Source organism: Scaptodrosophila lebanonensis, unplaced genomic scaffold (genome assembly GCF_003285725.1).
Source record: "Scaptodrosophila lebanonensis strain 11010-0011.00,11010-0021.00 unplaced genomic scaffold, SlebRS2 tig00000085-arrow-pilon, whole genome shotgun sequence".
NCBI lineage: Eukaryota > Metazoa > Arthropoda > Insecta > Diptera > Drosophilidae > Scaptodrosophila > Scaptodrosophila lebanonensis.
The window spans coordinates 1,619,296-1,641,464 of NW_022060564.1; the positions used below are offsets into that span (position 1 = coordinate 1,619,296).

General features: G+C 35.4%; 1 protein-coding gene across 1 annotated transcript in view; it reads right to left on the bottom strand.

The window, feature by feature from the left end:
* Positions 1-2,734: 2,734 nt before the first annotated feature.
* The window catches only part of LOC115626555 (discoidin domain-containing receptor 2), a 137,524-nt gene continuing 118,089 nt past the window's right edge, over positions 2,735-22,169 (bottom strand). Inside the window, exons 15-17 of the mRNA XM_030521933.1 lie at positions 6,493-6,655; positions 3,392-3,541; positions 2,735-3,298 (exon numbers count right to left, since the gene is read on the bottom strand). Of these exons, the coding sequence (XP_030377793.1) occupies positions 3,134-3,298; positions 3,392-3,541; positions 6,493-6,655 (478 nt within the window). The 3' untranslated portion in view covers positions 2,735-3,133. The remainder of the gene's footprint in view (positions 3,299-3,391; positions 3,542-6,492; positions 6,656-22,169) is intronic.

The window sequence follows — 22,169 nt, forward strand, 5'->3', positions numbered from 1 at the left end:
GTTTCGGAACCACAAATATGCATTTATGCAAAGAAATTAAAGTGTGTACGAGAGATAAAAATAGAATATATTAAAAGAGCATTTGGGCAATTGAAGACTAGCCCAAAAATAGTTCAAACATAAAATTGTTTGAATTTAAAAAGTATTAAAGGTTGATGATGATGGTACCTGGATTGTATTTGAAAATATTCAGAAATTAATATTCATTAGGTACTTTAAGAAGCAATGATATAAGTTTCTTTACAGAGAACTAACAACGTGATCACAATTTCTTGTTCTATAATACTACTTACTTACAGCTGTAAATGGTCCGTCATTAGCATTTCTTTTCGCTGTAGTTCTGACTGTCAAAATTCAGCAATAAATTAAATATTAGTTACTGCAGAGTGTTCATGGGTTCATTTCGAACTTTATTGAACAATGGCTTCCATAATTGAGTCAGTATTAGAGTCCAAAGACCTCTATTAAACTAAATAAACATACAATAAAATATGTAATTGAATTAATATATTTAAAATTAGTGGCAACCAACCACATGCTCTTCTTGATCTTCCATATTTTTTAATATTAAAATAAACTAGAAATTGAAATGAAATTGAATATAAATTAAAACATGAATGTTCAGAATAATAGTTTGATGATCACTAAATTAAAAAATATTTGAATAATAAAATGGTTGTTGTTACTTACGCATTTATTGAAATTTATTGAAATTTTCTGCTACTTGCCTCACGGTGCGACCGTGGTTGAGTCGCCATCGTGGGGGCGTCAACAAAATCTGTCTGTAATTGAGCTTGAGAGTCACAGCTGGTCGGTGGACTTAACAATGCGATGATGAGCTACAGCGGGCCCAAGTTCCCTTTCCAGTTTGAATTAATAAGTTTATTATTTTCAATTTCACATCCTCCTAAGTAGTGGATTTGTATTTTATGTTATTTAATTTGCGTATGCTCAGCCAGACAAGGGCTCGACAAATACAGTTGGCCAGGTGTGGCCAATAAGACCAGCAAAGACTTCCGCAAGCCCGTCCTCAAAACAGTCTCAAAAAATTGGTAAAAGAATTTTCCGAAAGTTTGTGAACTTCTCTGGTTTTCTTGAGCTCGTCTCAATTAAAAGAAAGATTTGTCTTGCATTTCCATTTATTTATTCGATAGTGTACCTAAAATTTAAATGTTCATTATAATTTTCGCTTTAAACTGTTGTATGCATTGCCACTTAAGCTAAGTACTCGTACATTGCAAATATGCATTCTTCACTTGCCTTGTTTTCAATGCGCCTAAACTTCTCTTAACATGATTGTGCTCAACATTTTTCTCTTTGTTTTACTTGTATTATATGTATGTGTTTGAATGCGTCTATACTCGTAGCTATAATGTATAATCTTTAATCAATTGAAGAACTCAATATTTGTATTTTATCATGAATTACATGCAATAATTTATAATAAATTGATTCGTTGCAATTGAAACGTTTTCTTGAACATTAAAATTATTTTGTTACACTATTAATATGTTCATTAATTTAATCACACCCAACAAATTAGCTTAAATAGAACGCCAACATTTTTGGTATCGCCTTATTTGAATAAAATGAAAGTGAATTATTAGCAAAATTGGATGCCTTCAATGAAATCGGAATAAAATAATATCGTTGGAAGGCGTTGTGCTTAATTTTTGAGCGAAAACTTTACGCTAAATTATGGAATTTATAGTTAATTCGTTTTGAAAAGATATTCGGCAGGCCGAAACGAATATTCTAGTACTTACAATAATTTAATCTTTAATTCTTAACCTTTTCAGTTTTTGTTTTCCTACAGCGAAACCTTTTTGAAGCTTTTCACAACAAAATCGTGCAAAAATACTAATGGAAAGCAGAAAAGGCACAGGGAAAATTTTTTGGAAATTAGTTTCCGAGAGAGTGGTGGAAAATAAAGTCCTGATATGCGTCTAATTGACTTAGTACAGATATCATTAGCCGATGCTGATGATTGAACGTAGCATCAAATTTAGATGAGAAATATGCGTTAATTATTTTTAAATGGGCAGTTTTAAGCTTTTTGCGGTTGAAATACAAATTTTTGTCCCTTTTGTTTTTGCTTTTTTGTATACATTTTTTTTTTTTTGGTTTTTTTCGTGAAACTTTTATTGTCAAAATTATATGCAGGTTTTTACTCATCAAAATTCAATTTTGAGTTGTAGTGGATAGATCTAGAGGGGGCGCATAGGTCTACGTTTATATAAATATAGAGTTCAATTCATTCATTATTTCATATTTTATATTACTTGTATATATACACTTAAAGCAAAACACAATTATTTAATCATGTAGATACAATAGATAGATAGAGAGCGTTCAGGTGGAGGAGCGATAGGTACACACATATGTCAATGGTTTTACTTCCAGATTCTATTTGATAGAATACGCGTATAATACTACAGAGATTTTGCTTATCATACTTGTATACCCCTATGTATGAAGGTATTTGTTTTGTGTGTAAAACTGAAATGTCTGTGTACATATATCAGCAATGATATTTACATATTTCTAATCTAAATTTGGTTATTTAGTTGAAACTTAGTCTATTACATCGAACTTAAGGCTACGCTACAGCTAAGCATTTCCTGTTTTTTTTTTTTTGCTTTTCAGTAGTGTCTATACCCTAAAAATCCGTAAGTTTTTTTTACCAATAAACATCCTTTCCGCGTATTCCCACTAAAATATTTGATTTCATTTTCAATTTGGATGAAGCCTTTGAAGCTGAATGAACGGACAACAGCAATTTTTTTATAATTATATTCATCGATCGATAAATGTAGCTCTGTTTAGAATCTATAGCTAGTTTATAGTGTCGATGTGTTTTATCTGAAAAATTAAAGTAGAGAAAAGTAGAGAAATTTGTGCTCTTAGTTGATATGCAACGTGTTGGAAAGGATATCGTTATAACGACGACAAGCCGTAGTTTTCACTTTTAATTGATAGTTTTTTAAATGCATTCTCGCTTAGATGCATAAAATTCGCATTGATTTTTACTTTTTATTCTCTGCCGTATATGTATGAGTAAGTATTTTGAAATAATTTTAAAATCGCGTGTAACTTTGTATGTTTTTTTTTCTTGAATTTACCAAACAACTTTTTAATACATTAGCGTGTGGGTGCTGGGCTTAAAACCCAAGTTCTTGCGTTGCAAAAATAGATGTATTTCCCGAAAATTGGGGCGACTCGATTCGTTGCGCTGCCAGCACTCGCACATGAGATCGTAAATTTCGCGCGGACAGTTGAGCGGCATGGGCAGCAGTTCCTGCAATTAGTGTGGAATAAAATAAACAAATTTAAATCAAACAACATATATACATAAGTGCTGGTATCTCTTCGCAAAGCGCCCGATACTTACATGCATCTTGTCGTCCTGATAGATATGTCCAATGTTTTCAATAACGTTTGCATCCGTCATGTGCTCGTAGGGTTGTTCGCGTGCAAAAGTCAAAATCTCCCAGAGGGCAACAGCAAAGGACCAGACGTCCGATTTGGTGCTGAATTTTCCCTGCAAAACAAAAGAACCTCTTGAGTTTCTACTTCGCAATACGAAGCAAGCAAATTACAATAATTGCAAATGTCTTTCAAATGGAAAAATAGCTTAATATTTATGGAAAATGTGCCAAAAACAACTTAAAACTGCTGTGAAAGTGTATTCGTTTGTACAACCAATTGGACGCTTTTGTAATCGCTGATCTTTGCATATAAGTTTAATCTGCATTTAAGTTTTAAAGATTAAGTCTTTGCATATAAGTTTAATTTATGTTTTAAAGATTAATTGCTTAAGAGCAGGAATTTGTTTTAACAAATTACAAAACAGTGCTGCTTTTAAAACTAATTGATGTTTGAAAAGTGTGTTATTTTTTTCAAAAGCAGAAAACCTTAAAACAAAACAATATAAAAAATATATAAAGTTAAATACAACTTTGAAAAATGTTCCCCTTGTTTGGCATTCTTAAGCATAGATACATTAAAGCAGTACGAAACATATATGTATTATTAAATTATTATAATTAATTTTATATCATTTCATTTGCCATCCGGCCTAAATGAAACAGGAATAAAATAACTGACTGATAAAAAACAGAATGCAATCGTAAGCCAATTAATTAAGTAGCTATCCTACAATACCATAGATAAGAAGAAATCCCTGCTTGGTTAGTAGATAAACGACAGGCGATATTGTTTATACAACATAAGTAGTTGTAAGCAAGAAATCCAATAGATATATGTATATAAGAGCAGTAATTTAAGTAATAAAGGAAGTCTAAAATGAAATTCAACATTTCAAATGTACTGGCATTTTCTATAAAGAATTAAATTACTGATGTCCTTGTGTATTTTTACACATCATATATATAAATGTTAAATCAATGTCTAACTAATTTATTACCAACAAACAAAACGTAGAATTTATGTGAAATATTTCAGCCTCGCCAGTACAATGTGGATTGTCATTTGTTTTATTAATAATCGAGCATGGCCAAAAAAAGGTTTCTATATATTTCGCTTTTGGCTCAAGGATTTGTGTGACGTCAGCTTTTGTTATTTCCGTTGTGGTTATTGTTGAATTGTTTTTGTTTTGCCTTCGAACTCCAACACGCACCAAAGCGCTATTCATGTACATATGCTGTTTTGTTTTGTGTGTGTGTGTGTGTGTATGTGTGTGTGTGTGTTACTTACATCCTGTGGCTCTGTTTCCGCATGGCAATGTTTGTTGTGTCTGTTTTGGGTGAATACTCATGTGTGAGTGCGGGGGAGGGGAGGGGGGGATTGCTTGCAACTGTTGCTGTTGTTCTCCACTGCCTTGCCCCAAAGGCAATGAAAACCCAAAAGCCGCTTGTATAACAACCTTTGCAGCCCACACACACACACACACATTCCACCTACGGTCTCTTTTTCCACACACACAAGCACATACATATATGCATGTATATCCATGTATGGTTGAATGTACAAACATATTCGTTTGTCCGTTCGTTCCTGTATTTGTGCGTTAGTCGCATTTTTCGTGTAGTTAATTAATTTATTTAGTGCGGTTTTTCGCTCTGGGATTTATAAAATATTTCACCACTTTTTTGTGCACCTTTTCCAGTCCTACTTTTTTTATTCGGACTGAATTAAAAATTGTAAATTATGGTTTCGCCTAACACGAACTAAATGTTTTGTTGTCGTTTTTGATTAGTTCCGTGCCACAAAGGATATGACATGGATGGATTACAGCGGATTCCTGTACGTAGAGGAACTCGGTTGTTGCAAACAAATTCCATTGAAAATTAAAAATTTGCTAAGTTCATTCAATATCGATAAGTGCTATATGTGGCTATATTCTGTAAAATTGCTTGCTTCCTGAGAGCGTATTCAAATGGTTTATAATTGGCTTAGCATGGCAAAATTGTTTTCCAATATTGAAAGTCTCTACATATAATCAATCCCTAAAATCCTGAACAAGCTTTTTTATAGAGAGAATTGAGTGCACTTAAAATATAGTATTGAATTAAGCATTAAATAGATAACATTTCAAGAGCAGATTGTTAGCAATTTGCTTCGATTAAAGGGAACTTTATAAACAACCATACAAGAGTGCATCCCAACACTCCATTAATATTTGAAATTTTCCAACAAATCAAACACACAAATTTTAAAATAAATCCTTTTTTATGGCATATTTATGGAAGATCTGTTTAAGGTAAGCCTCCTGTTTGGAGGTAAGCCAATACCCTTTGAAAAGCATGATTCATACATTAGTGTTAAGAATTTCAATTATTGAAATGCGTTGTGAAAATAGTAGCTGCCATGACATGGTGGTGAAGAGAAAATAATAGAAATTGTCAGTTAATATCGGTTACATGTATCCACAAACTGTAGCTGTAAGTATGCTCTTCATATGCTTTGGACTTGTCATTCCCGTTAATTTGTTTCCCTTCTGTGAAATGAAATAGATTGGCACACCTGTGCTTTTCATACCACACGCGCTCGTTTGCGAAACAACCCATTATTACATTGCGTTTAAGCATCAATGGCGAAACGAAAACTGACATAAATCTGCAGCTTAAAGACACAGCACAGAAAAAGCAAATTAAAAATAATTAACACAATTACAACTCATTTTGCTGTCAAGCTGCTTGAAGTTGCCTGCGTTCTTGCCGTCTTTCAGTCATTTGTGCCATGTCCGTGTCCAGAGGACCTTTCACCCGCCCACAACAGCACTGTTCATTAATTTTTAATTATAAACTTGCGCTTTGGCGCACACTTCATGTAGCAAAGAAAAGGAGCACGACACAAAACAACAACAACAACAACAACAAAAAAATGAAGAAAAACGAGACAAAAAAGTTGATAAGGTGCGCCAGATATTGGCACAATTGAAGTAAACGAGCTGAGTTTTAAGTTTGAAGTGCAACCAATGCCATTTTTAATTAGTAGGGAGGTAGGGAGGTAGAGAGGTGGGGAACTTACCAGCAGGACACTCTCCCAGGCCATCCAGCGAATGGGCATCGGTTGTGTTTGACGGCCGCTGGTGCCCTCCAATTGACAGTAGTCCGACACATAGGCCGAACGGTTTATCACAGTGCCAATGGAACAGACCTTGACGCTGAGCTCCGGTCCAATGATGCAACTCCTGCAAGGGGAAAGATAAAATGAAAAGTTTCATTAATTTATGCACATGTCAAAAATCGGTAGCAACATTGAGAATTCAATTAAAAATACCAGAAATTAAATAAACAAACACTTCCGCAGGGCAAATGGCAACGACTCAGCCAGCCAGCCAGCCAGTCAGTTAGTCAGTCAGTCAGTTAGTCATCCAGGCAGGATATGCTGTTTGCTGACAGAACTTGATTGCTTCGTCGACATCGTCTCCTCATCATCATAGACCGAGTCCGAGTCCGTGTCAGCGTCAGAGTCATCCTCCTTGGCGTCGCATGCATTTCAAATGAGACGCCAGCGCAAAACCACCCTCTGTCACATTTTACTGTAGTCTACTTCAAGGGGTTGCTGCCGTTGGCTGCCAACAGTGCCGGTGCAAAACAGATTCTACGCTACGTTTGGAAGCTGGCAAGTGGTCAGTGTGTTAAGCCCGAGGGCAGACAGAAGGCTGCTCTCCTGCTTTGTATTTTTGTATTATTGTTTCAGTTGTCGTTTGTGCTTTAACCCACCAACAAAGTTAACCCACAGGAAGCAACAGAGTATGGGCAAGAGGAGAGACAACAACAACAACAACAAAAACAACAACGACAGTACGTTGGGATCAACAAACGTTCAAGCATGACTGAAAATGACAATATAAGCGAAGCTGTAGCGAGACCAACTGCATACATAGAGGAGTAAATGAAACCATGAAACGGTAAACACAATCAGCATTTGATATCGTGCGAATAAGATAAATAAAAAATACAAAAACAAGAAGTTAGGTAAATATATTGCGGTAGATGCGGCTTGAGGTTATGACCGAGGACAGCTAGCAGGCCATAGAAATGAAAAACGAGTGCGGAACAGAAGCAAAAACAAAAGTATATACTTAGCTTAAAGTAAGGCTGAAAGGCTTAGCCGATATGAACAACAAAACATCCCTCAGCGAACTGATCTCTCATCGTCATATGCAAGACTGCTACAAGTTTAAACTATTTTAAGAATTCTTGATTTTATTTAATCATTGAGGCTGGGTGGAAAAGAGCTGTGCCTGAGTTTGAGGGACTGCGGTGGTTAATGGGTATTTGCCAAAAACAGGGGTGGATGTTCAAGAACGATGTTTGCACGGAAAATTCGACGTAGACAATTTTTTTCTTGAGTATTGGAAAACGAAAGATTTGTATGAGCTGGCCTTAACCACATACTTATAAAGTAAATACAAGTATGACTTAAAATAAAGCCATGTACGCTTCAATATTAAAAAAAAGTTAAAAGAAACTGAATAGATAAGTAAATTAATTCAGCAGGCAGTTATATAAAAGCAGTTTTATTTTAAATTTGTTTGAAAGCAGATTGAAAGTAAGTATTAGATGAAGTGTGTTGTATGGAGGTTAATACTTTCAGGTTTACCCCAAATTAATAAACTTAAAAAGTTAATCTGGTCTGAAATTGGTTCCAAAAGTATGAAACTTTAATATGAAAAATAAGCTCTGATTGGTTTTAGGCTTGTTCAAAAATTGTTTAGACACATATCATCAAATTTATTTAAGGTATGGTTTAAAAAATGATTCAACTGCTAAATGAAGCCTAAATGGATTAAAGAGAAAAACTAACGACTTGTTCACTCAAAGAAGTAAATGAATTTCCAATTCGCGAGTTAAAAAGCACCTGAAAGTTCAACAAGTTCGCTTATTCTAAGTAGTTCCTATAACCAGGAGATGGATAGGAGAAATGGATGTCCATTTGTGGCAATGTTGTAAATGCTCGCTTCTCTTTTCCTTCATTTGTGCACACAAAAGTTGATAGTTGAAAGATGGTTGCAATCTTTCCAATTTTCCAACAAATACTGTCTTAAAAACTCGAAAAAGCTATACCAAACAATTGCTTGAATAGGATAAATGGACTTTCTTTCAGTCGCAATTCGATACCTATATCAACATCCCATTGCGCACATACTTGTATCGCACATCTGGCCATCAAACAAATTCATTAAAGAAAATTCAATCAAATATGCAAAGACGATGGCAGCAATCGTCCAAGCATTATGAGCGGACCGCATTACACATAAGCAGACAGCTCTGACGTGCATAATTTCCTGTTGTTGCCTGGACTCTTGCGGGTAATATCATACTTGTACGCAAAAGGATATGAAGTGCTGTCATATTACAAATAAAATGTCTGACTCAAGTGCGCCATCAAGCGTCAAGTGAAGCGTCGAGTTGTTTTTCCTGTCTACGTGTATGTTCTGTAATGCGTTTAGGCCGAATTGCAAACCGCACGCCACTTGCCACTTGCCACTCGCCACCCACAATCCACAATCCACCACCGATTGGCAGGCACAGGCATGGGACCATCCCTCCTGGTGGCAGGGCAGGTTCTGATTTCGTGCGTTATAGATTTCGATTCCTGAGACAACAATTGAATTTGTGTTGAGTGAAAGGTTTAATTTTCAGCTGACATGCGACGATATATTCGTAATGTTAGTTGCAACACAGATCAAGTGGCATGCAATCCTCGACTTGGGGATGGATTGTTAGGGGGGAGGGCGCCGGCAGCAGCACGCCTGTTGAGTGACTAGTTAAGTAGGCTTGTCTAGGAAGTTTACGCATAGGCTTGGATTTTCATTTTTCTCTCTTGACATGTATTGACAATGACACTGACACGTGTCGAGGCTTTGCGCCGGGGTGGAAATCGCACAAATACAGCAGTAGCTACAGTTTTGGGCTGTCTCTGTGCTGTCGCTATGTTGGGTTAAGTGGCCAGAGATATTGTGAGGAAAACGAGCAAGCTTATGAATAAAGTGTACTTTAACATTTGCACGTTGTCATTGAAATCTAAGCTTTAATATGTTGCACAGGATATAAGTATTTTATCTAAATAACATTTATGTGTTTATTATTTAATTTCTATACCTTTAACGGGTTAAATCAAATTACTTGTATTCTATACTCAACATGAATAATTGCTCATTCGTTCTTTGCCTTTGAAATTCAAATAAAACTGACGCTACAATTAGCAGGCACTGTCAATCGTGTCTTGGGTTGAAATCAAATCAAATCAGTTGTAAACATTTTTAAAAATGTAATTCTTAAGCCAGAAATTCAAAAATACAATGATTGTTTAGCGCAGTGGCAAATTTTAGCAATAGAAACAATAGAGTTTAAAAAAACAAACATCAAAGCACCCATAATATTATCCTTATATATTCAATGGGCAGTTCATTGATCTATAATTCAGTAATTTATTTAAGCAGAAATATTTATCTTAAAAGGAAAAAAGACATTTTTTTAGTTTAAAATATTGTTTTCTGGAAAACTTTTTTTAAAATTGATTTTCTATGTTTTTCGGCTTAAGACTAACGGAGTTTAGATAGATATTTGTATACTGAGAACAAATTGAAAGCACATGCTTTCTTATAAATATCTTGAGCTCGAGCCGCCAAACAGACAAAACGACACTATTATTAATGGTAATTTAATTAAAATCCAATAATTGTTTCAATTGTAGTTCGGGTTAGACTTTCAAAAATTGTCAACTAAGTTCTTTTATTGGAAAGTCTTTGTGGTTTTTGGCTTGATTTTGGAAGCGAAGGGACAGTTTTTTTGTACAGCATACAAAAGTCTTACTACACTAATAATTCAGCTAACTTAGGGAGCACTTTAGTCTTTAATATAATATTAATGGTTAATAGAGATAATATATTTATAAATTGCATTATCAATATATTTAAATGTACATACTTTAATATTGGAAATATTTGAAGAAACCTCTAAATACACTAAGTTTCTTACCTCGTCAAGGGGGTTTCTATATTGTTATCTACATACTCGTCTCTCTATTGAATTTTAAGTAACTAATCTAGTTAAGTAGTGTTGTAAGCCTGTTTGGCTATGAAAATAGTTGAAGAAAGGCTGTGAATCACTTGCCTATATTTCATTGCCCATATCTCATTACTAATTATTTCACATGCCTGCAGGAATCCGCAAACGTGGCTCCCATTTAGTTAGTACTCGCAACACTCTCAATTACCTGTACTTGAAGCAACTTTGAAGCACCTGCGCAGTGTGCGCTCAATTAGCTGAAATTGCTGAAAATTTACACGCTCTGCGCGTCTTCAGCTCCTGTCTATACGACCGGCCAGATCCATTATCTACAGTAGCCGACAGGTCCAGCAGGGGCAGGAGCTGGAGAGGGAGCTGGAGCAGGAGTACGAGTACGAAAAGGAGCAGGGCGGGCTAACCAACTGACGTCCTGCAACCGCACTGTTAACCCAATTAATGTGCGCTAAAACACAAAACTCGACCATAAATTCAGCAAAGAAAAATATTCCATAAAATAAAAGCCGGGCGTATGCCCGCTTGCTCTGCTGGCCAGCGCCAATTAAAAAGCGCCATAAAAATTTGTAAGCTGACCAACAAATTAAAGCGCCAAAATTGTGCAACTGGCAAAAGCAACAAAACAAAAACCAAAACAACACCAGTAACAATGGAAAACCGGGGGAAAAAAAAAAACAGAAAAGCAGAAAAAACAAGCAAATGGCCATCTACAATAGACACGGGCGCAAATGCACTCGGACTCGGTTCCGAAATCCATGACCAGGCTCAGACCCGGGCTCGCAAGTTTCGCTAACAAGCTGTGCCAGGAACAATAACAACAACAAAACACAACACGATTTTTGTTGCTGTAGGTTTTAGCTGTAATGTTTTTTTATACTCTACACAAAAAAGCAAGCAAACTTTGCAAAAATATTTGTGACATGAAAATAGTTGATGTTGTTAATAAGCTAACTAGAATTAAGGGATTTGGGTGTATACTTTTGGAAGTCCATAACGTCCTGGGATATTGCGAATTAAACATGGCATATTTTTATTCTTTAAGCCAATCTTAAATATTTTGAAATATAAATTTCCAAAAAATGTCATGGTAAAAAAAGTAACTATTGCATGTCTACAATGATTTTTATTTGATTAACTAATAACGAATATTTGTAGCCAGCTAAATTATAATTTCATGATCACAGTTCAGCTTTGAAATTGAAAAGCATCGTGCAGGAATTTCCAAGGAATTGGGGACATTTAGTAAAAATAACTATTTTACTATTGTAACTATTAAACAAACCTTTTCTTTGTGCATTAAATATTAATACCCCTCATCATAATCACTTTTGCTGGCAATTATTCGTTAAAGATTTGCTAATATTCTGATTATTCACCAAAGTTGATATGAAACCGATAATTGAATAACACAAGCATGGTATTTATTAGTAAGTTTGTTTTATTTAAGCACAACTGGTAGCTGTTTTTTGAACTTTATGATTATTTGGAAAAAGTTAAGATAATTTGAGAAATTTTTTGTAGTTCTTTAATAGAGTTAATTAAAATTTTGGCATAGGTAGCCAATTCGCCCTCGTTAATATACATTATTGTATTTATTTCTTGAGGCTTTTTGATCTTTTGAGTTAAAATTGCAACCCACTATTCTATGTATTTATTGAATTCAGTTTCGATAGCCCAAATTTATTTATGTAAATCAAATAAAAATAGAAATAAGGTCTGATTAGACCCAGAACATAATCAGCTTTAATCGATATGTAGAGAGTAGATTTGCGAGTGTATGCGCTGTTCGTTGCGACGCACGATGAATTTATCTAGTTTTCCACTTCCAGCAATTACAAGCATATTAGGTTAACACAAATGCACAACAAAATGTCCTTGGATTTTGTGGCAAAAAGCAAAGCAAAATGAACAGAAAAAAAAATGAACATAGAGAAAAATAAAAGAAGAAAAATGCTCACAAATCGCAATAACAATAAATTTTGAGCGACTTGCTGTGGCGCACTTTAAAAATGTGTCAGAAAAACATATAGTTATGGGTTTTTAGTGTTACCCCAACCACCCAACATTAGCTCGCAATGCGCGTCACGCGACGACGACGACGACAAAATAAATAAGAGCGGCTCACACAAATACACGTACACACACACATACTCGTACACTACAAGGACAAATAAACGACTTTGGATTTGCTTTTGGGGCATAAATTGGCTGAACGTGCCAGTCGGCCAGCCACCAAGTCGTTAGTGAGCTTTGAGCGAGTTAATTAAAGTGGCAGACAAAATGTCGCACATTAAAAACACGCTATGGACATTAAGAGCATACAATGAAGTAGATCTGGAATGGACATCCATCGTCCAGTCAAATAAACTAAGGAAACAAACAATTAAATTGAAGTTCAAGAGCTGAAAGAGTTCCCCCGTAAGTACCAAAAAGGGAAAAAAACAACCCTAACTATTACAAATTACGGCCACTATCTGATTCATTTGACAGAGTTGGCTGTCAAAAGAGATGAATTCCAAGTTCCGCTGAGTCAGCGATTATGGTATTTATATTGTATGGGAAAATGGCTCATTAAATATAGCGGGTGCAACTATAAGTTCCTGGACTGGTTTTCGAATAGATGACTCACTAAGATTGGTTATTGCACAGCTTGAAAGAAAGTGATTTGATAGTAATTATTATTGATTTATATTCAGATTTGTTTTTACAAGGTACTGCAAAAGATTAGTGCTAATGGGATACCATATATCTATATATGGTATTTACAGCTTACTTATATCGGATTATGTAAAGCGCTTCAGAAATTATTTTTTGAATGGTTCTTCATCTCTCTTTTCTTATTAAAGCTTTTATCAATGCTCTCTACTTGTGATCATCAAAGGAACACTTATGCCTCATCCATGATTTGTTAAATGCAGACCCTATTCTCCAAGAAAAACCAAACATTGTTTTCCTAAAAAAGCTCTATTCAGAAATGTTGGTTTGTAATATTCTATAATTCTATCCAGACTATTTCGTATTGGATATGTTTTAGAAACAATATTGTGGATGGTGTAGGGAAATGTTGGAATAAGTAGTTTTTGAAATATGAAAATTGAAAAATGTAGATAATTGTAAACAAGAGTTGGACTAGGCACTAAAAAAATATGGTTATAAACATTGATAGGAAAAAAGTGCAAACATTTTTTTCAACAAAAATATATACTATATTTGTCCCAGAGACTTATTTCGCACAGATTATAGCATGTTTATTAGAAAAATGACAATATTTACAAGCTGACTATTCAAATAAAATCGAAAATTCAAATAAAATCCACACGATGCACACATACTACTATACTGTATATATGCTTGACAAGAACAAGCAGTGCCGAAATAAAACCAAAGCTGAAGTAAACCCGCATCCTTGTCTAACTATTGCCGCGCACCCACATCTATACACACCCCATAGGACACACATACAAACACACATACACACAGACATTAAGCCGACAAACGACAAACGCGGCCATTACGTCAATGCCGTTGATGTTGCTGTTGCTGTTGTCGCTCATTGTCCACCAGCAGCGACAGGAGCAGCCGCAATAGCATATTGTCAAAGGACATCATCAACATAATGGAACATGATGATACTGGCCTTGTAGTCGGTAGCCACAAAACGGATGTTAAATTGAAAAAGAGAGAGAGGAAGAAGATGATGGAGAGAAAAAATAGCGAAATGGAAACCAAAACGAAACTATGGGCAGGAAATACATGGTCCACTGTTCCTGGATGGATAGATGGATGGATGGATGGCAAGCTGTAGCGCCAAACGAGCTTATAAGCTTATGAGCGACCAGGCCACGATGGGCCGCGTAGCCTCGACTTTCCACTCAATTGAAACGCTTGAATGAATGAACGAATGAATGACAAACTGAAGCACTGTTGTGCTCCTATATGGCCGAAACAACTACAACCCAAGCAGTTACATGCACTTCAACAAATATTTCCTTAATTTCCGTTTAAGATTTAAAAAAGAAATTAAATTAAATTAATGTCTAAGCATTGCAGTGTTACAAAATGCTTAAAAGAATTAGGGAAATTGGTAGAGAGTTTTAACTTATTAAAAAGGTTTGAAAATAAAAAAGTTTTAAAATGTTCTGTATTGCATTTTAGATAAAGAAAAGTCTTTTGCTATGACTTATAGATATGTTCTGTGGATATTAAGATTCTCACGACACCAATAATCTTGGCGAATATAATTGACGAACCTATTCTTGAGATAAATTATATTTTTCTGCCGAAATTGTTCTTTGCTTTTATTGAATTTGACGACTGCCCGTTTAATTTTCATGAAAAGTCAGCTTTAAATAATTGTACAGCAACAAAGCTTATATTAAACCATTTTTAATTTTAAATCGACATCAATCCATTCCGTTGTTGAACAACAGTGTACTTTAGAGAATTCTAGAAAATAACTTTTAGTTTCTAATTGCAAACACCAAGCCCAATCATTTCATTTTCATTACGATTTTGAAACTAAAATTATTTAACTTGATGGGGTTTTTTGTTTAATTTTTCCCGCTTTACACTGTCGATTGTGGTTAACCTTTTTTATTTCTCCGTTTTATTTAATTAAGTAGAAAAGGCTAAGCTGCCTGTACTCTTAATTAATTAATAATTAAGATATCCTTACCTCACTTGTTAATTCATAATGTTTTTAAGAAATGTGAATAAATTGAAATTGAAATTAATTAATTCCAACTTAGAGTTAGTTTTCTTTTTTTAAAAAATGTTTTTTTGAAAATTAACAAAAATATGGGAAAGTTTTCTTCAGTGCATGAAGATAACGTTTTTTGTTAGTTTTTTTTTATCATTTGGTCACCATCACCGAAGCCATTGTCATTGTGTGTGTGTGTGTATGTGTGTTGGGCAACCATATGGGTAGTTACATTGCGAGGACCAAGCTGACAACAACTATTATCATTCGCTTCTCAACACACACACACACACACATACACACGAGTATGTGACACACTCACAGCCACAATGGTGGCTCGACCTTTTGCGTTGACAAAAAAAGGAGATGAAAACATGAGTAAAGAAGCCAATAGAGCAACTGGCTAAAGCACATAATAGGCCATTTGGAAAGCACTTGAGGGTCAAGCTGTAATGTATGCTAATGATTATGATGAAGAGTTGTGCGCCTTTTTGGATGGTTTTTACTCACATGTGTGCGTGTGTGTGTGTGTATGGTTGGGCTTAGTCAAGAGGGTACGGCCTGATTTCAAATTTTGATTTTGGTTGTTTGGCATGTCATTTATGATTGATTTCTGGTTGAACTGGGCATATGCAATGGACATGGCGATAAAGCGCACACAAATCAAAGAGCTGCCTTAAGTTATGCCATAGTTATGGATTACTCTTTAAAGCCAAACTTGTAGCGTTTAAGATCAGTATTTTTTAGAAGAAAATGAATATTGAATGAATACGCCCAAAAAAATATGCAACACTTTTTGCTCAGCTCGCGAAGTAAGGATCTATTTATTTCTTATAAGTATTTAGTTGTTCAATTTTTCTAAATTTGACAAGCATCTTGTGGTTGCATATCTTTAAAATAAGTCTATATCTTTTATCTATATCTTTGATAAAAGCAAGTATATATTTCAACGACTCAACTATTAGACAAATAAGCAATTATTATTATTATAATTGAACGCAGTCAAGGTTGCAAAAACAGCAAAATCTAAGTTAGCTTCAGCAGGAAGGACCTTTGTGTGCACACTTATTCCTTAACTCTCTTCATGTAACTGAGATTAAAGTGTTTTCTTATTGTAAGAGAAATGCAGAAATAAACGAAATAAAGTAAAGATACACTTATTTCAATCGATATTACTAATTGAATTCTTTGAAATTACACACCACCGCACAATTCCTTCTCATCACAAAAGAAGATACTTTACGAGCCTGTACTAAGTCACAAATTAAGACTTCGTTGCATATGAAATTACATGCTTAGAGGTAATGAGAGGGGGCCAGTGGCATTTAAGCCTTTCGGTAAATGCAGCTCATTAATTAAAACATCAGCACGCGAAACGAAATAACAACAACAACAACAACGGCAGGAGCAACAAAAGCAAATTCGCCTAGAGACGTGGTGTTCAACAATTTCACATGTCAACGCACAAATGAGAGGAAACATATTGTGCATTGTGTGAAATGTGATCAGGTGGAATGTAACGGTAAAGTTGATGTTGCCAATAAAGCGAAGCTTCAAATTGCCAACGAATGTGTGGGTTGGTTGCTTGCTTGCTTCTCCCCCAGGGGAGCTGCATCCACTTAACCCTTGACAACGCGCATTGAAATGAAATCAAACGAGCTCCTCTCTACTCCACCAGTTGCCATGACACTGCGCCCAGTGGACACTGAACATTGGATGGCATTACCTGAGCGTGGCAGAATAGTATAATGTGCAGTCAGACGAGCGTAGTGGCTATATCAATAAAAAGTGTAATCATTGATTGACTTTGTGCAATGACATTTGACGTGCCCCATACATTTCTTAATGTCCCTGGCTAATTGTTATGTGAAATGGATGTTAGAAATATTTTGAAGCAGAAAGTGATAGCTAACATTGCTAAAATATAAATAACAAGAGAGAACGCTACAGTCGAGCAAGCCCGACAGTGTAATACCCTGTACCCAGGTAAACTTCCGTCACTGAGTTATATGCGCCCATAGCAGCAGCAAAAAGAGGAAGAAGAAGAGCGAACTTGTTGCTGCAGTTTGGGGGGGTTGTACTGGTGAGAATTTGTTTTGCTAATAACTTTTCTTAGAATTGACCGAATTGAATAAAATTTTAAACAACAGTAGATAATTGTATAGAAATTATGTGTGCAAAGTTTGGTTTAGGTAGCTTTTGAAATGTGGACGCTATTGACGAAATTCTGTAGCGGGGGAAGGGGGGGAAAATTAAAAAAAAAAAAATAAACTCGTCCTTACTCGGACCTAGGAGAATCTGGATGCCAACTTTGGTTATACTAGCTTTTATAGTTTCCGAGATCCTTGCGTTCATCCAGACGGACGGACAGACGGACAGACGGACAGACGGACAGACGGACGGACATGTCTAGATCGATTTCTCTCGTCAAGCTGATCAAGAATATATATACTTTATGGGGTCGGAGATGCTTCCTTCTGTATGTTACATACTTTGCACAAACCTAATATACCCTTTTTACCCTACGGGTACAGGGTATAAAAATAAAATACCCATTTGCTGTCGAAACTAATTTTAACTAAAATGCAAACCAGTGAAGCGTCACAATAATAATGCTTGTTTAATTCATTTTAAATGAACTGTGCAGCCAGAGAACTGCTCAGAAATTTAATTAATTGTTGATGCAAAATTTTAATAAATAAATATATAATGATGAGATGATCTTATATGTGAGATGTGTTTTGTAATAGGACTACTTTTTGATATATTTTTAATAATAAAATTGGCCCATCATTAAGCTTGAGTTGGGAAAAATAAAGAGGCACCTTATGCAGATATCTTTCGAGATTAATGCGAAAAAGTGGCCTTTTGTACAATTATGGCCAAGCAAATGTATTTAATTAATCTTATTGTATTTCATTGAGCTAAACACGTTCCTTAATAGCTTATTTAAGAGCAATTTTCAAATTCATTTTTGAAGCCTACCCATTAGTTTAAGTTTTAAAAGACAAATTGAACAGATTTCTTTCAAACATTTCGCATAGAGTTCGCTCATTAGGCGTAGGCAGGTAGTTAACGTACAGCACCCATGCATTTGATTGCCTATCAGTAAGGGGCGTAGGCATAGCCTTGACTGCCACGCCCCATAGTTGCTTCATTAGTGCGTCGCGTCGGCTCAGTCGCCTCAGTCGCGTCAGTTCGTTTTGAGTTGTGTGGGCAACTTGTGTTGCAACTCTCATTTGCATTTATGCAAATCGCCTTTGCATTTTTAACTGTTTTCACTTGAAGCACTTTCGCTTGGCTTTCACGCGCAACTGCAACAGCTACCTGCGAGGCGGCACTTAGCTGTGCGTCCCTGCCCGAGCCCCAGCTCCAGCCCCATGCACTTACAAAGTTTTTTACGCTTAATTTATGCGCATTTTTCTAGCATTTTTCTTGTAGCTTTCGGTGGCAAAATTTATGATGCCGCCCCTTGCTAGCAATTTTCGTTTCGTTTTCTAATTTAGTGACTTTCACTTTTTCAGTAGTTACCTACACTTGCGACCCTTCATCGCTAGAAATCCTGTGGTACTCGTACTTGCAACAATTTTTGCATGCTCCTCGGCAATTTTGTTGCTCTTGTTGTTGTTGTTGTTGTTGTCGCTGGCTGATTTTTAATTAAAATTTCGCTGCTTTTGCCGCCATTTTAATGCTGATTTTATGCAAATGACAATTGATTGAAAATATAGGTAGATTGCGAGTGTGCATGTGTTGTTACTGTTGTGTGTTGATTGAAGGCACAATACTCGTATATACTATGCATATAATAAATAAAGGACCGCCACTTTAATAGCCACATTATGCCATAAACAATTACGATATAAATAATTATGGCTAGCAGACGGTGGGTTGGGTTTTCAATTTTCAAACAATATGATTTTATAAAAAAAATAATAGGTGCTTTAAGCCTGGACTCTAAATTAATTGGTACGTAATAATTATGTTTGCAGGACTGCTGAAAAACTACGGAGGACTAGACAGATTATTACAATTATTCTTTAAAGACCCCATATACTTCTAGCGTCAAGTGTTAAGCTATTTCTTTTAATGTGAAAGGAATACTAAGTTTCTGATAAATGGCCTTTTTAATGATGAATAGATGGGCTCCCGAGACTGTTTTATTAATTTGTTTTGGAATCTTTTGGAGGATTGTTTAGTTAGATATCTTGGCCGTGCTCCAGAGTTGGATATAATATGACCAGACTTGTACAAGAAAACTCTTCTATAGTCAAATTTTTCAAATACAAATTTGCAGTTGCAGCTTTTCAGAAATTTAATCGTATCTGTATAGTTTATTTAATGAACGGCCTTGGCAGCCCAGTATTGTTTAGAAAATTAATTTCAAATTGTCCCTAAATCGATAAAAGTAGTTATTAATAAAGCGTTTAATGGCGCACTTTATTGCTAAGTTGTGGGCTCTTTAGCTTTTATTGGAAAATTGTTTACTTCATATTTATAGGCGCATTAATCATTGTCATTGTTTGATTAAATCAATTAAATTTTCCAATAGAAAACAGCTCACGTAGCCCACAAGGACATTCGAGCACAATCTTACACACGTCCACACACTCACACCCCCACATCCATGGACACAAACAAAGGCCCGTGCATAATTATGCGTTCCATAATTGCGTTGGTCATTTGAACGCAAATCCATTGGCCTAAAAGCAGGCAACATTTGGTCGGCTGTCGCTTTTTGTCAACTGCATAACGGTTCCAATTGAAATGTTGGGCCGCGGCCATTGGTGTTGCTGTTGTTGTTGTTCTTGTGGTGGCTCCGAAGTGGTGGCTGCCTTTGAAATACAATTCTGTGTCATTGATTTGCAATTAGAACTACACTGGGCACAAATTTTTAATATAATTAAAGCAGTCTTGGAATTTGGAAAATTGAATAAATGTTTATATTTATTATAGATATTTAAAAGCTTAGTTGAATATAAAAACTATTTTTCTAAATTTCAGCATTGTTAATAGTTGTGAGTTTACCAATATAGCGTTGAAAGTTGATCAAATATTTATTAATATGATAGATGAAGGTCTTTAATTTTTAATGTGCTTTATAGATAAATGTATACTCTTTGAAATGAATTCCATCAAATTGTGAGAGATTTATTAAAAATTATTGAAAGTAATTTCATTGTTTTTACAACTTTGAAAATATTTCCTATTTTATTAAAACACATTTATTCTCCGAGTGTAGCCACTCTTGGTATGGCTTGCCAGAACAAAAGCCGCCAGCTAGCTGGCTAATCTACAGTACACATCTAACGCAGCTGGTCAAGGCTCGCTCCCTTGGCCAGAGAGTTTAACTTGTCGCGCAACATGAAGTGATTAAGGCAAAATGCTTTTAGCCATGCTATTGGCTTTCGTTAGGTGTTTGGAGTCGGTCATTATGCGAGAGACCCGCCATATTGTGTGCCGATGGACAGACGTCGCGACGGTTGCCAGACGATGGAACTATACCCAAGGGGCTGCTGCACACGTTCATGTCAACAACGTGGTACATTTATATCGTGTGATTGATCACAATTTTCGAAAGTAATTATACGCGCCCGTGTGTTCTTGTTGTTGTTGTTGTTCGTGCCTTCCTGCGTTCCTATATAATATGTTATTGGTATACTCGTACAGTACCGGTGTGGGTGTGTGTATGCTGTTGTGTGTGTAGTGTGTGTGAGTGAGCAAATGACCGAGCGATGGCCGGCAACGACGTCTCTATTTGGGTATTAAGCTTAATTGCATTGTAAATAATTCGTGGTGTGCACAATGTCTAGAAGCAAAAAGGCTTGCTAATATATTGAGGCATTAACTTTGATGTAAAGTAGCAGCCACAAGACTTCGGAAAATTTATAGAATTAACAAATTGTGAAGATTATAGGGCAAGTGGCACAGTATTTGCCACAAATACAAAAAAACAATAAAATGCAATTGTAAAATGTTGTAGTGATAAATAATATGCAGCCATGAGCAGGCGATAAAGGTATAAAGAATGGTTTGATGTGGGTACGAAAGATTATAAAGTAAAGAAAATAAAATGGGATTCACACTATCCAAGCTCAGCTTCATAATTTAATTATTAAATTGTTATTTCTATTAGTAGCATTTTTATGCCTATTCAAATGGATTTACAATTTTAAATTCCAATTGATAATTTTTCCAATCAATTAATCAATTTTTCATTATCTTTAAATGAAGTACTATACATAGAAAAATTAAGCTAAAATGTACGGCTTTTTGATTAGTTTTTCAAATTGTGCTTAAGTTCTACTAAACAGATGATTTTTATTAAAACATTTAGAAGTCGTATTTCAAGAAAAGGCTTGTGGTTTTAAAAAATGTCTGAAGAGAATGGACATGTTTTGAAAATCAAATTAATCTTGCAATCGAAACGGGCAAAACTTAGCGCCTTATGACGAATACGAGGACCGATGACCTGCGTTTCGAAGTCGAAGCATTGCTATTCGATAGATGGTGGGTGATGCAGGGCTCTACAAAAGCGCTGCGTGCAATAAATGCCAAACCATTATTCAGTTGTTTTGTTTTCCCTAAGCATTTACATAAATCAAATATGAATATTTTCTTCTTTTCTTTGAATTATAAACTATGTACTTTGGTCACCTAACAAATAACATTTACATAATAATAAATGAATAGTTATGATTTTAAGCAACAGATCGAATGTCTACTTCATGTTCAATAATAAAAGCCATTCTACTTGATCAAATTTTTTGTATATCCCGAACATTTTGTACTTATATTGTCTACATACTTGTGTATATTTAGTTGCGTAAATCAACTGCAAGTAACTCCCAAAAGTATAAATCAAATCAAAACCATAAACCGACCTAAAGCGACCTTCAGTTAAAACGGGGAAAAAACAAACCCGCTGACAAAAGCAGAAAACGTTGCGGAAAGCAGAAAAAGGCCAACTCATA